This window comes from Balaenoptera acutorostrata, chromosome 8, assembly GCF_949987535.1.
Source record: "Balaenoptera acutorostrata chromosome 8, mBalAcu1.1, whole genome shotgun sequence".
NCBI lineage: Eukaryota > Metazoa > Chordata > Mammalia > Artiodactyla > Balaenopteridae > Balaenoptera > Balaenoptera acutorostrata.
This window is the reverse complement of record NC_080071.1, coordinates 109,194,416-109,207,029: the sequence shown is the minus strand read 5'-3', so window position 1 is coordinate 109,207,029 and position 12,614 is coordinate 109,194,416. Positions and strand designations below refer to the sequence as shown.

Genomic DNA, 12,614 nt, shown 5'->3' with positions numbered 1-12,614 from the left:
GGCAGCCATAACTTTCCTGGCAGGACTGACAATTGTGCACAGAAATAATTCTCTTCCAGATAGAAAGTTCCCACCATTCAGACACAAGAAGTGATGGAAAGAAAACAGTCTAAACTGAGCACTGAAACCTCAAGTGCACCCTCCACCCCTTTCCCCTAAAGTTCTTAGTCTCCATTTCCTTCCACCTCAACTGGAGAGTACAGACAGGCACTCTGAAGCCCAGAAAAAAATGACCCAGAGCCCGAAGTCTGCACGTCTCGTTGGGCCCCCGAAGGCCTCTGAAGCTGAGGCTTGCCCACAGGTGAGGCCTAACCAGAACCCTGAGTTACCTGAGGGAGGAGATCTGCCTTCTTCTGAACGAATGTGAATCTAGAAACAGAACGAATCTGCACCCAACACAGCCCATGATTCAACGCGTCATCAATCTTTCATCCATTCAAAGAAACGTCACATTTCCCAGACTGACATGTGGAGTTTTATTTATTAAACAGCAAACTCCATTTTTATAAAAAAAAGATCAGCCTTATATCTACCATGGAAGAAGATTCCCAGAAATTCTCTCCTCTTACATCCCTTCACTCGTCCCACAGAGGAAAGAAAATAAATAAACAACAGCCTGGGCGGTCAAGCAGTGGCATAAACTTCCATTTTCACTCTGGCATCTGCCTCTCTGAATGTCAGAGCTGAGACTCCAGATAAGTTTAGAAAAACTGTGCAGGATTATGATGACTTGTTTGTCCTGACGCCAAGGATATTGAGTCAGAACATCCAAGAGGGTTTCTTCATCTTTATCCTGGGTGGTTCTGGGACTTAGTTTGATCGTTGGTGTCCCACCTCTGTGCATCTCCGCCCCACAGAGAGGCTGACTGCTCACCGTCTAGGGTTTCCAAGGAAAAGTGCACAGATCCATCTCTTTTATAAAGTCCTTAACCGTAGAAATTAAGAAAAAAGGGACTTTCCCTTAGGTTGAAGTAGTTCATGTGCAGCCTCTCCGTAAGCTCCTTAACCTCTTGAAGGAAATGTGTACACATTCATGAAGGGCCTAAAAGGAACAACCAACAAGAAACGAGTCATCTTTCCACTCAGAGGCCGGCTCTGAATTCCTCCCCTGGCAGTCAACATTCTGGGATTTTATGAAAGGTATTCATTAGAGGTAAATTCACTTGATTTTAAAAGGGAGTTCTGGGGTATCAGTCCCCCCATTCTGCCCCTTACCTACACCCTAGCAAACTCTAGGAAGTCGGGGACATATGGTACACTTTGCAGGGGGATTGGCCACAGGCCTGCTCTAGACCTGCCACGGTCTGGTCTAGACAAGGTGAGGAAGCAGTTTAAACGACCACATTGCTGTTTGACTTCAACCAACTCTTATTTCATTCACTGTGTCATTTTTACTTAAACTGGTTTACATGTATAGACTGTTCCTAAAAGAATCCCAGGAAGAGTCCTAGAATTCCAAGAATGTAAACTTCAAGGGCTAGGCCTGCAATGGTGAACTTACCGCAAGCAATTTAACATAAAATGGCCCCAGTCGGATGTTTCAAATTTCTGCCCAAGTTCTGCCCATACAGAAATGTGATGCTTATGTTGAAGAAGGTATTTTTCTTAATAATAACTCTGAAGAATATTGCCCCAAAACAGACCTGGAATCGTTTCAACGACGCCCCTCTAGCTTCATACATTTTATATGACGTCCAGAATGCCAGGAGTCACGCTGGATCCCAGCTCTAAATGCCCTGTTCCAAATTCAAGTCTACGCTTCTGGAAACTATTTGAGACTGCTCCGTACAACCATATTTCTCAGAAAAATCCATCAAAAATTCAGGCACGTGTGTAGATAGCCCCTGATAACAAATACAAGGATGAGAAGGGAAAGTATCAAGGAAAATAGAATATAATATCTAAATTCTGTAAATCTGTGGTTTACTCTACTAACCCGAACAGATGTATGTGGTAAAAGTAGGGAAATAATTTTTTTTCCTCAAGCTACTGACATAATAAACTAAGGTAAGGGCATCTAAACCTGCCTTTGTTTTCTATTTCACAGATCATAAATTCAGCTAAGTTAACCAACCAAAAACAGTCCCACAGGTATTGCCTCTGACATTATTAAAATGAAGAGATGGGCTCCGATTGTGTTTACAATATTCCAAACAGCCAGCCTTCAGGAATTCATTTGGCTAATCTGGAAATCTGGGCTGTGCCACAGCTACGTGGAAACCTGGAACCCTGGGAGTGCAGCCCACTGGTGCCCACCTTAGGGCATCACAGGCACTTGACTCAGGTCAGGTTGAGCGATTGAATAATTGATCAGGACACAACAGAGGTTTTCCGTCCGATGTTTGTCATCGTTAGAATCCAACCTCTGTTCGTGAAGGAATACTTTTAAGTTTTCAATTCACTGACCACCACTACAGGCATTTGGTAGGGGGAGGGGGTAGAAACAACAACCAAAAAAACCCCTCTAGATTTGAAAGAAAGCTTGAAGACTCCGGAACACTTCTACTCTCTCTTTGGTCCCCTCCTCATCGAATTTTGCAGGCCATCAATCCAGAATGGGCACTAGAGCATTTTGGTGTTTGCTTTCACATTAAAATGACTGAGTAATTAATGAAAGTTGGCAACTGTTCATGCAAGAAGCAAGCCCTCTTTCCTCCTTCCCTGACTTAGTGCGGTGTTATCACATCTGCTTCCTGTCGCACCCCATCCCCACCCAGCTAGCCCTGCCTCCCCTCACTGCATCAGTGGAACCTCCCCAGGCTCCTCGGGGTGACCTCGCTCTCAAAGATCTGTTTAGACTGCCCCTCTTGGCCACTGAGGACCTTTGTGGGGAAAGAGTCATCCTCTATTAAAGGCAGAAAGGACAACTACATGGGCTTGACTCCCTTGCAAGCTATAAACAAGTCACTAGCCATGTAAGGGAAACTGCATTATTTCCAGACTGGTCTGTGTTGATACGAGAGCAAGTCCTGCACACACGCTTCCATAAGATAGAGCCTTAAGAAAAACAAACCCCTCTAAAACAAAAGCAGAGCTAACTTCCACTTTCCCTGCAACCTGTGAGCTGGATAAGGTGAGAGGAAGAAGGGCTGGTGGTCCCTCCTGGTTATCTACTCCCCTTGCAAACAAAAGCCTCTGTGTTGGAGGGGCCCCCAGCGTGGGACAGCTGGAATATGGGGTCACCACTGTGTTGCAGTTGAGAACACAGTGTCACAAAGGAATTTAAACCTGAACTTGGGAAATTCTCCTTCTAGTAGTTTATACTTTTTCCTCTTCAAACTTCCCTGCTCTGTCTCAAAAGAATAAGAACCCTCTATCATTCCCCCTCCCCCTGCCACCCCGAGGTCATTTCACTTCCTTCCAACTGCCTCTTGGTGAAATGGCCAAAGAAATCCCTCATTATGGAGGAGGCAACCACCAGGCCACTAGGAGAGTTTTGGACACCAAAGGTAGAAAGGCTCTGGATCCACTTCCAAAATGACCCACCCTTTCCAGAGGGGAGTGCCTGCCCTTGAGGCTGTGTATATGCATCAAAATAAAACTGTGGCCAGAGAGCTGCCACTGTGGACACAAGCTCTTGGCCAAGCACGGTCAGGGAGGGCTAGTGTAGGCCTGGAATGAGAAAGTGAATGAGGTCAGGAGGGGGTACTGGGTCTCCTGGCTGTCTCCTGCAGTGCACTCCAAGTTCCAAAGAACCCCACTGTAAATAGAAAAGGGAGGTGTGGTGGTGAGGTTAGCAGTGTCTCCCCCGCCCACATCCACAACATGGCAGGGATCCGCAAGGGTGACACTCTGGACAGCCCCCTCCCCCTGGTCTCACATCCCTCAACTCTGAGGTCAGGGGTCTGTAGCTAGGTTTTGACCCCAGCCCGGGGGAGCTTGCTGTCCGCAGCCCCAGCAAACAGCTCTCGCCTTCCTTAGGTAAGCCCACTGCAGGGGTTTTCTCCAACGAGGCCGTCTCACAGCCAAGTGAGCTTGTGAACACGGAGACGGCTGAGAATCCGGGACAAGGAGCTCGCTTGCTGGGGCTCTTCGGGGCCGTGTTTGCCATTTGCGGGAATAAATGAAGCATCGGTAATCTCCATAGAAGTGCTTTCACGCTCCATTCTCTGAAACTAAGTTGGGGCTTAGATGGAAAGAAAAAAGGGGACTTTTAATTTAAAGTAATGATCATCAACACTCTGGCTCTAGAGGGTCTCTAGGGGAGGGGTCCCCTCTCCACCCCGAGAAGCGAGAATTGGGAGGGAGGGCCGCTGCTCCCTCGCCTCCCCAGGCGGGTCTTGACTTGCTTGGATTGGTGGGCCAAATCCAAATGCGGGCAACCCTTCCGGGGTAACCGAGGAGGTAGAGGAGCTCAGAGAGGGAGCGATCCGGGACCGGGTGTCCTGGAGAAAGGAGAGTGAGCATTCCCCACAGTGGCCCAGCCACGACTGGGGGCGGAGGCGTCCTGTCCTCAGGGCAGGCAGGAGTCAGCTGTGGCAGCGCCTCCCCAGAAGCCCGCGCATCTCTGCTTACTTTCAGCCCGTGGCCGCTTCTATCCGGGGCCCAAGTTTGCACGTGGGCTGCACAGAACACTCAGAATCTCCCCCACCTCGAATCCCCTGGTCCTGACCTGTCGGAGGGCCCCCAACAGTTCTATCCCCGAAAGAGAATTCTGTTCACTTTAGCTGAATGAAAGTAGCTTGGAGCAGGCTATATCCTTCAAACTCCCCTTCCCCTACACTCACCCAGCACCCGGGGCCCCTCACTACGGCGTCAGTCCCCAAAGCCACAAACGCTAGACTTCGCACTGTGCACCTCCAAAGAGGTCGGCCCTGTGAGGGCATTTTGGAGAACAGATAAGAAACTGAGGCCCGATGAGCATGGAACAGAGTTCGGCCGTCCTTGCAGGGGTGGGATCTGCGGCCCCATTCCCGACGGTGCTCTTGGTTTCCGCCGGCTGAGAACAGCGCGTTTGAACCCACCCTGAAGTTGGGAGACTAGCAGTGAAGGCCAGAGCTCAATCTGCTGAGGAAGGAGGCAGGGGGAAATCGAGCAAAGGATCGACGACCGCGTCCCAGCCCGGCCTCGGCCACTGTCGCGCCCGCCTTGCCGGCCGCGCCCTTCTGGAAGCTCTGCAGGGCCTGGGTGGGCGCCGCCCAGAAAAGACGTAGATCGAGGGCAAGTTGACTGCGCTAGTTTTAAAGAAATTCCAAGTAGACAGTTAACCCAAGCGGGAAACCACAGCTGTGCCTAGGAAAGCGAATTGGCCAAATATCTCCAGAAAAGAAGGAAAGGGGAGGTGGGCAAAAGTCTGCGTCCTAAAGGTGGGTCTTTATTGTGGGAAGAGGCGGCAGGGGGCAGGGCTGCTGCTGCGGCTGCAACTTTTTCTCTCGCCCCCAAAAAACGATACCGCGCCGGGAATTTCGGAAGGCGCTCACCTAGTCCGGGAAAATGCAGGTGGCGGCCCTTCGCGAGCCAGGTCCGCCCCAGCCAGGCACCGAGGAAGCCAGGCACCTCGGACGCCAGGGCCTCCGGGCCAGCCAGGGCCGCTCAGTGCGCCGAGCGGGCGGGCCGAGCCGGGCAGCCGAGCCAGCGAGGGGTTGGGATCCCCGTAGCGGGTGTACGCGAGCGCGCACCTCGTCTAACCGTTCAGGACAAGTTGAAACAATACAAATAAAGTCGGGTCTCCACGGCCTTGAGGTCCACCCCTCCTTCTTCCTGGTTTGACCCCCAGGCCCGGCCGCTCCGAGGCACGGTTTGCGCAGCCCAGATTGAAAGCCTCTGCGCGTTACCGCCAGGGGAGGGGCGCTCCCCCAGTGGCCACGACTGGGTAGCCCCGGAGTCAAGGGGGGCCGGGGGTGACAGGGGGACACGGTGAGGGGAGGGGGGTAGCGTGGCCGCCTCCAAGGTCAGCGCTGGTCTCCACGCGCCGGCCCCGGGAGGGGAGCGGGAGGTCGAAACGCCCCGGCCTCGCTCAGAAGAGCGGAGCGAGGCAGTCTGGGGAGCAAACTTGGGAGCCGGGCTGGCGACCAGAGGAGACGGAGGGCAGAGAGCCAAAGGGACGCCCCCGGCACACTCCCGGCGAAGGCCGGGTCCGCGCGGCCGGTGGGGTTGGCCGCAGGAGGGCAGCCTCCGGAGCGAAAACGGAAAGCTTGGAGCAGGGGGCCAGGAGGAACCCAGAGGCCGGGAAGCCCATAGGAAATGACCGAAAGCAAAGCGAACCCGGCCTAGACACAAATCGAAACTGTACAAAGACAGTCGCTGGAGAGAAGCCGGGCGGGGAGCGTCGGAGCCTGTGGCCGGAGCACGGGTCCCTGTCCATTGCCAGGAGCCCGGCGCGACTAAGCTGCCGGGGCGGCCTTCCCCTTGGCGTCGCCAATGAGCCGGTGCCCCGCGCCGGACCAGCAGAATCGGGGTTTCGCGGTTTCTAGAGGGAGGGCGAGCCCCAGATGCGCCCCGATCTCCAGCCCGACTCGAGTGGCCAGCGCAGTCCGGGCCTATCGCCGTCGCCGCGCTGACCGGAAGTGCATCTGCGACGCGCCCTCCGCGGACCGCGCTGGGCCCAGGCAGCTGCCTCCCGTCTGGAGTTAAGACCAAAGGACGAGACGCCCGGGGAGGGCTGCGTCAGCTGACCCAGCCTGGGCTCAGGGGGGAGAGGAGGGCGTGAGGGTGGGCACTGCTGATGGTGGGTGGAGGGGGTCATCATAATGGGGAGAAGATCGGAACCTCCTAGGAGCCTCACTTGAGACCCAGCCCGCTGGAGTGGGGTTTGAGAGCAGGAATTCGGACGTGAGTTCCTAGCTTGAGGGAGGAGGGGAGAGTGAGGGCTGAGGACTACTCCTACTTAAGATTCCAGAAGAGAGAGAATAGTCCTTAACCCAAATCCATGCCTCTCCCTACCTTGTGCCGAAGTTTCCTTACTGCGGAAACTTGATAGTGCGCCGTGGGAATCGTCCTGGAATTTTATGACATATAATTACAGTGTAAGCTTTAATGTGGTTTGGCGTGACCTTGGACCTCATTTTTCTTATCTGTAAAATGGGGATGATAATATCCGCCTCAAAGAAGTGTGTGAGGTGGAATAAAGTAAATTGTGTCAAATGGCTACTAGCAATGTGCGACGTTGTCTCTCAGTAAACAGCGATTATGTTCCTTTTAAATGTCTGCAAGTGTCATCTTCTGAATTGCCTCTACCCTACCAAATGGACAAATCCTGCACGTGGAAGTGGCGGGGAGAGGGGGGCGTTGGGCAGGGAGGGACCTGCTGAGGTGGCTGCTGGCACTTGCTTTAGTTTTCTTCAGTATCTACATTATATTCAGCTCGGATGATATCGGGACTCTTAACGGCTGCCTCACTCCAGCCCCATGCAGGCGCAGAGCAGCAGCAGAGCTTTATCGGTCAAGTTCCCCACTGCGTTGGCTTCATCAGATGGCACAACTGTGGGCCTTTCTGCCAGAACTGGTTGGCCTCTGTCAGGGCCCTAGACCCCTCTCGCAGTGGTCATTGCCGAATTTTAAATACCAGTGGGTCCCTCTCTTCTTTGGATTCCTTCCATCTTACCCACAGGGGTCTCCGTCCCCTCTGCGCTGTAACTGCTGTTCCTGGGGTACGAGCAGTCCAGGTCTTCCGGCCACCACGGGGAGGCTGAGGCTTCCCGCCACCCCTGTGCCCGCATGGCAGTGGGGCTTGGGAGGAATCTTCCGGTGGCTGCTATTCCCTAAAGGTTGCTGGCGTTTGTACCCCATCCCCTGGCAGAGTTGAGGAGGGGGGAGGCTTGTGCTGACTGCTTCCCCCTGCACAGCGCTCCTCCCCTCACCTCGTTCCCCTGTAGCCAAAACCTGAGTCTGGAGCCGTGGATCTGAATCCTCTCTTCAGAACAAGATGTGTGCGTCTGAGCACCCCCAGTGAATCTCTGCTTTTCTGCAGATCCAGAGTCTTCTATTATTGCAACCTGAAATCTTCCCAAATGTCCTCACAGCAACCCACGCCGTATCTATGGATGGGGAGAATTCCAGACTGGAGGGACCCACTCCACCTCCAGAGTGGGTATCTCTGGGAGAGGCTGCGTTTAGAAGCAAGCTCAAGGAGCAAATGGTAATGGCCCAGGACTTACCCAGATCTCTGAGAAATCAGTTTTAGAAGTCTGCCCCCTCCTTCCCTGGGCCTGCCCCACCCCTAGGAGGTACACCTGGGAAGGTGCAGGGTAGGCAGGGCGGGAGGGAGGGATGGAGACAGGTGTAGCAGGGTATGTGTGTCTGAGCCCAGAGTCAGCCAGCCACAGCTATCTCTGGGGAGAGGAAAGGGCTGCCTTGACCCCAGTCTTTCCACCCGCATACAATCAACCCACCCACTTCAGCCCCACTTCTCCCTGGTGGCCTCCACGAAAAGGAGGGGGCAGGCAGGTATGTCCCCAGCCCTGGGAACAATGTCCCTGCACTGGCTAGGAGCAAAGCCCACCAGCTGGGGCATGCAGGTGTATATTGGACACAAGCAGGTGTACTCCTAGACCATGTATAAATGTGTGCCAGAAACTTCTACCCGGGCAATGGCCTTGTGCTTGCTAGGAACCCACCTCTGTATACATCAGCTCCAGGTATCAGCCCATGGATACTTGTTTGTAGATATGTACATATTTTACATATGTGGATGTGTGCACACACGAGTGAGTGCATTTCTGTGCAGCTGGATGGGCGGAAGTGTGTGCACGTATTCTGTGTGGCTGCGTGTGCATTGGTACTACCCGCTCAGTGACACACTGAGGCTCTTAGTGGACTCAGAGGAGATGTGTGGATTTTGCCTCTCACTTCCTGTAGGCTCTCACACCCTGAAAGGCACTTTCCCTCCCAGATCCCACCCTCCCACTCCCTCCCATCCCCCCCTCCACCCCCCCCCCACCCTAGTTAAATGAGACTTTTTATTCAAGAATCCCTGCAGGACCCCCTCCAACAATGGGACTGCATTAGATGACTGGCCTAAGTCATTTGGGGAGGAGTGGGGGGCTGGTAGAGTCCCCAACCCTGCCCCTTTCCACAGGTTTCCACAACCGTCTCACCTGGGTTCAAAGCGAGAGACAGCAGAAGTCCCAGGCATGGGTGATGAGGGATGGAGCAGTGCTTTGCCACCTCCCCCCAGATGGAGTGAACAGGATTTCCAATGTAACCCATGGTGACATCCAGATTAAACGGGCCCCAGGCTGTGAGGCAAAGCTAGGAGAGGGCTGCTTCAGGGGGTGCTTATATTGCCAGAGGAATGGCTTTCAAGAAGAGGAAAAGCAAGGACACCTTTGGAGGAGCTGATGCCCCCCCCCCCAGAGAAGCCACGGCCGACACCTTCACGGGGCAAGGAGTCTGGGGAGGGCCTCCCTGACCCTGGCCTTGGCCTCTTGGAGTCAGCCAGGTTCACCCCTACCCCTGCAGTTAGACCCTTTTACTGAGGGCATTGGGGCACAGTGGGCTCCCTGGTGATATCATCTCTGGAAGCCCTGTCACAGGTGACAGGGCTGTGAGGGCCAGGTAGGGGGTAAGCTAGCAAGTGACTCTTGCTCTGTACCCTGGGCTGCCTGGCCTAGAGGGCCAGAGAACTGGGCATATATACACACACCCACAAACACCAAACAATCACTATCAGCACCCATACACTCAAAACACACACTTCCACATTCCAAGCCTAAATAAATGTACTCAATACCACCCCTATGTGAATGGCCACGCACAATATGACACACAAACACACAAGCTAACACAGACCTACGACGCAGCCCCATACACCCAAATACCCCTTCTTTCGTCCACCCCCATCCACTCCTCCTCCTCCTGACCCTACCAAAGGAAAGGGAGTTTCCAGGAAGAAAACAGAGACCTTTGCCCTCAGAAAGAGCCAGGGATCAATACCGTTTAGACTTGGCTAGTGTGTATTTCCTCCTGGGCTGAGGAAGATTTAAGTTTATGGTTCAATCCAATCTTAAAAAAAAAAAAAGGTGGAAAATAAGGAAGTTGGGATACCACACTCCAGTATTTATTTTGATGCAGCCCCAGACTTTAATACACAGGCAGCTGGCTAAACCAGCCCCATAAATCAGAGAAATCGATGCCTGTTTATGTTTATTATTACTTTCTTTTTTTAGTAGGGGTGCACGAAAGAGATATGACCAGAGTCCTCCTTCCCTCGTCTCTGCCCCAATCAGGAGGATTTTCCAGTGGGGATGGGGAAGAGTGAGAGAAGACAGGAAAGTCATTCTGGACGATGACTTCAGGGCCTTGGTCAGATTGCTGAGAAAAAGGCAGTTGTAATGAGTAGATGTGACAAAGAGGAAGACACAGGGGCACAGAGGAGGCATGGACCAAATGTTTAAGTTCTCAGAGCTTCAGTTTTCTCATCTGAAAAATGAAGAAAATTTTGCTTACCCATAGAGATTGGAAGATAAAAGGAGATAATGGGCCAGAAATCAAATTACATAATAATGACACATCTATACACTTTACTAATGTAATTGTAGGGAGAGGTAACCACCTCTTCCCTCTTCCCCAGGGTGAAGAGGGAGAACTCTTGGCTTTGATCTCTTGCTAGAGATAAAGAGGAGCCTTAAGGAACAGGATGCTTCTTGGAGTTGCTGCTCAAGCTGGCCCCTGCCCCAGGCTCTGGATCTAGTGGTCTTGAGGGGCATAGGTACCCTAAGGGGCCACATTGAGGAAGGGAGAAGGAAGGGCAGCTCAGTTTCTAGGCATTCAGAGAAGTAAGCTTCTCTGTAGAACTGGGCACCCCCAACATCGTATCTGGATGTGGCCAGGAAACTTCTTGATATTCTGAGCTGTCTGGATTCGGGAAGGGGTACCCTGGGCCTCAGGTCTCAGACCCCCTAACCCAAAGCCCTGGAGACCTTGGAGATTCCAGGCTCCTCCCCCACATCCTCCTCCCCGAGAAAAGCAAAGGATGTACTTCCAGCCACTAGAAAACAACTCACCTGGGCCATCCCCAGGGAAGGGCCCACCTCACCACTTCCAACTCTTCACTCAAGGATTGGGTGAGCACCTATTATGTGCAGAGGTTACTCCACACACCCCAGAAAGGTGTGAAAGGAATAGAAGAAAGAGATTTACTGCAGTAAAGTTGGGAACCCATGGCAATGTCAAATATGCTCTCCAACTCCAGGTCCCTGAACCCCAACCCCTCAAGGCCTTGATCAGGGACTTCAAGGGTCCTTTGGCTTCCTAGACCTGGCACCTAGCACTGTCACTTCCCCCAGACATAAGCCCAAATCAGGGGGAATTTTTCAAGAAAAAAGGCAGACACTGGTCATACCCACTTCTCACAAAATCAATCCAACAAACAGGAAAGAAACCCAAGGGAAGAGCACAGAGGCAGAGTTCCCATGTGTGCACAAACACACCTGCAAACATAAATAAGCACATGCACACACACTGTGAACTCACAAACATCCAAGTGTGCATCTAATTACAGAGACATGAACACCCAATCGCATAATGCTCACACACGCAGGAATACACAAAACCCGGTGGGGTACTCAGATGCACCAATATCTATCTACACGTGATCACATATACACATGAGGTTTTCGGGACACCTACGTATCCGGCCACACGAGTACAGGTACATACATACATACTACAGAAGACAGGGAAAAGCGCAGAGAACAAAAGTTACCATTAAAAAAAATCCTGGACCAAAGGGAAATAAGAAGGGACCTCCCCTTCCTCCTCCTAGTCCCTGAATGGCGGGGTCCAGGGGCTACCCAAGAAGTCTGGGCACCAGGGTCTGGGGCAAGTGTCCAGACATTTCCCTCTATTAAGTCCGGGGGTCCTGAGGGCCCGGGGGTCGTGTGTCTGCGCCCCTCTCGGTCAGAAAGCAAGCCAGGCTTTGTTGGGATTGTGAAAGGGACCCTGCTTAGGCTTTGGGTTAGTGTGGAGTCAGGCCTGTGCCCACGTCGGAGGTCGCGGGCCGGAGCGATCCCGGCAGCAGCGGACCGAGGGGCTGCCGCTCTGCAGAGCTTCCCAGCATCCGGGCCTCCTCTCCCGGTTTTACGGAGCCAGGAGCTCCGAGCCCCGCGAGGCTTGTGTGCCGCCCTCGACCAGCCGTTTCGTCAACGAAATCACTTCTCCGAACGAAGAGCGTGAAGTCCAGGCAGCCCGAGGCGCCCCTCGCTCGGGAGGGGAGGCAGCCCCTCACCGCTGCCCCGCCCTGGGAAGGCCTTCTGCTTCTGGAGGAGAAAACCTCCAGCAAAACTCGCATCAGAAAAAAAGAGAAAAGAAGCAAGCTGGAGCGAGGAGCAGGTTGCAGCCGGGCTGGTCCTGGCTCTGCGCGGGAAGCAGCCCAAGAGCCCGGCAGTGTTTCCGAAGTCAGGACTGGGGGTTTCCGGCCTCTGGGCTCCTTTGAAGTCAATCGGAGACCAAGAGTGTCCCCGCAGACCCTCCAAACCCGGGCCATCCCCGGGTCTGGGCCGCCCCTATCACCGCGCCCCCCTGGCGCCCCGTATTCGTTGTGTGGTGATGGATCTTAAGGCCCGGCCGAGCCGCGGGGGCTCCCGGCCCGGTGAGCGCGCGGTGTGCGCCGGGCCGCCGTGTGCCTGCGCCCTCGCCCTTCCCCAGCCCGCAAAGAGGAGGGCCGCCAGCCGCTC

At 53.5% G+C, this 12,614-nt stretch overlaps 1 protein-coding gene across 1 annotated transcript; it reads right to left on the bottom strand.

Moving 5' to 3' along the window:
- Positions 1 to 642: 642 nt before the first annotated feature.
- LOC130708707 (uncharacterized) lies at positions 643 to 7,728 on the bottom strand. The gene is made up of 3 exons (XM_057551381.1): positions 7,544 to 7,728; positions 5,421 to 6,601; positions 643 to 1,042 (listed from the first exon to the last, which is right to left on the bottom strand). Exons 1-2 carry the CDS (start codon positions 7,726 to 7,728, stop codon positions 5,632 to 5,634), a joined length of 1,155 nt encoding a protein of 384 aa, XP_057407364.1. The 3' UTR covers positions 643 to 1,042; positions 5,421 to 5,631.
- Positions 7,729 to 12,614: the final 4,886 nt, after the last annotated feature.

Coding starts and splice junctions, on each gene's coding strand:
- LOC130708707 (XM_057551381.1), bottom strand. CDS start 7,728: ATGGGGTACAAACGCCAGCAACCTTTAGGGAATAGCAGCCACCGGAAG. Junction 6,602..7,543: donor GGGGACGGAGACCCCTGTGG/GTAAGATGGAAG, acceptor CAGCTGACGCAG/CCCTCCCCGGGCGTCTCGTC.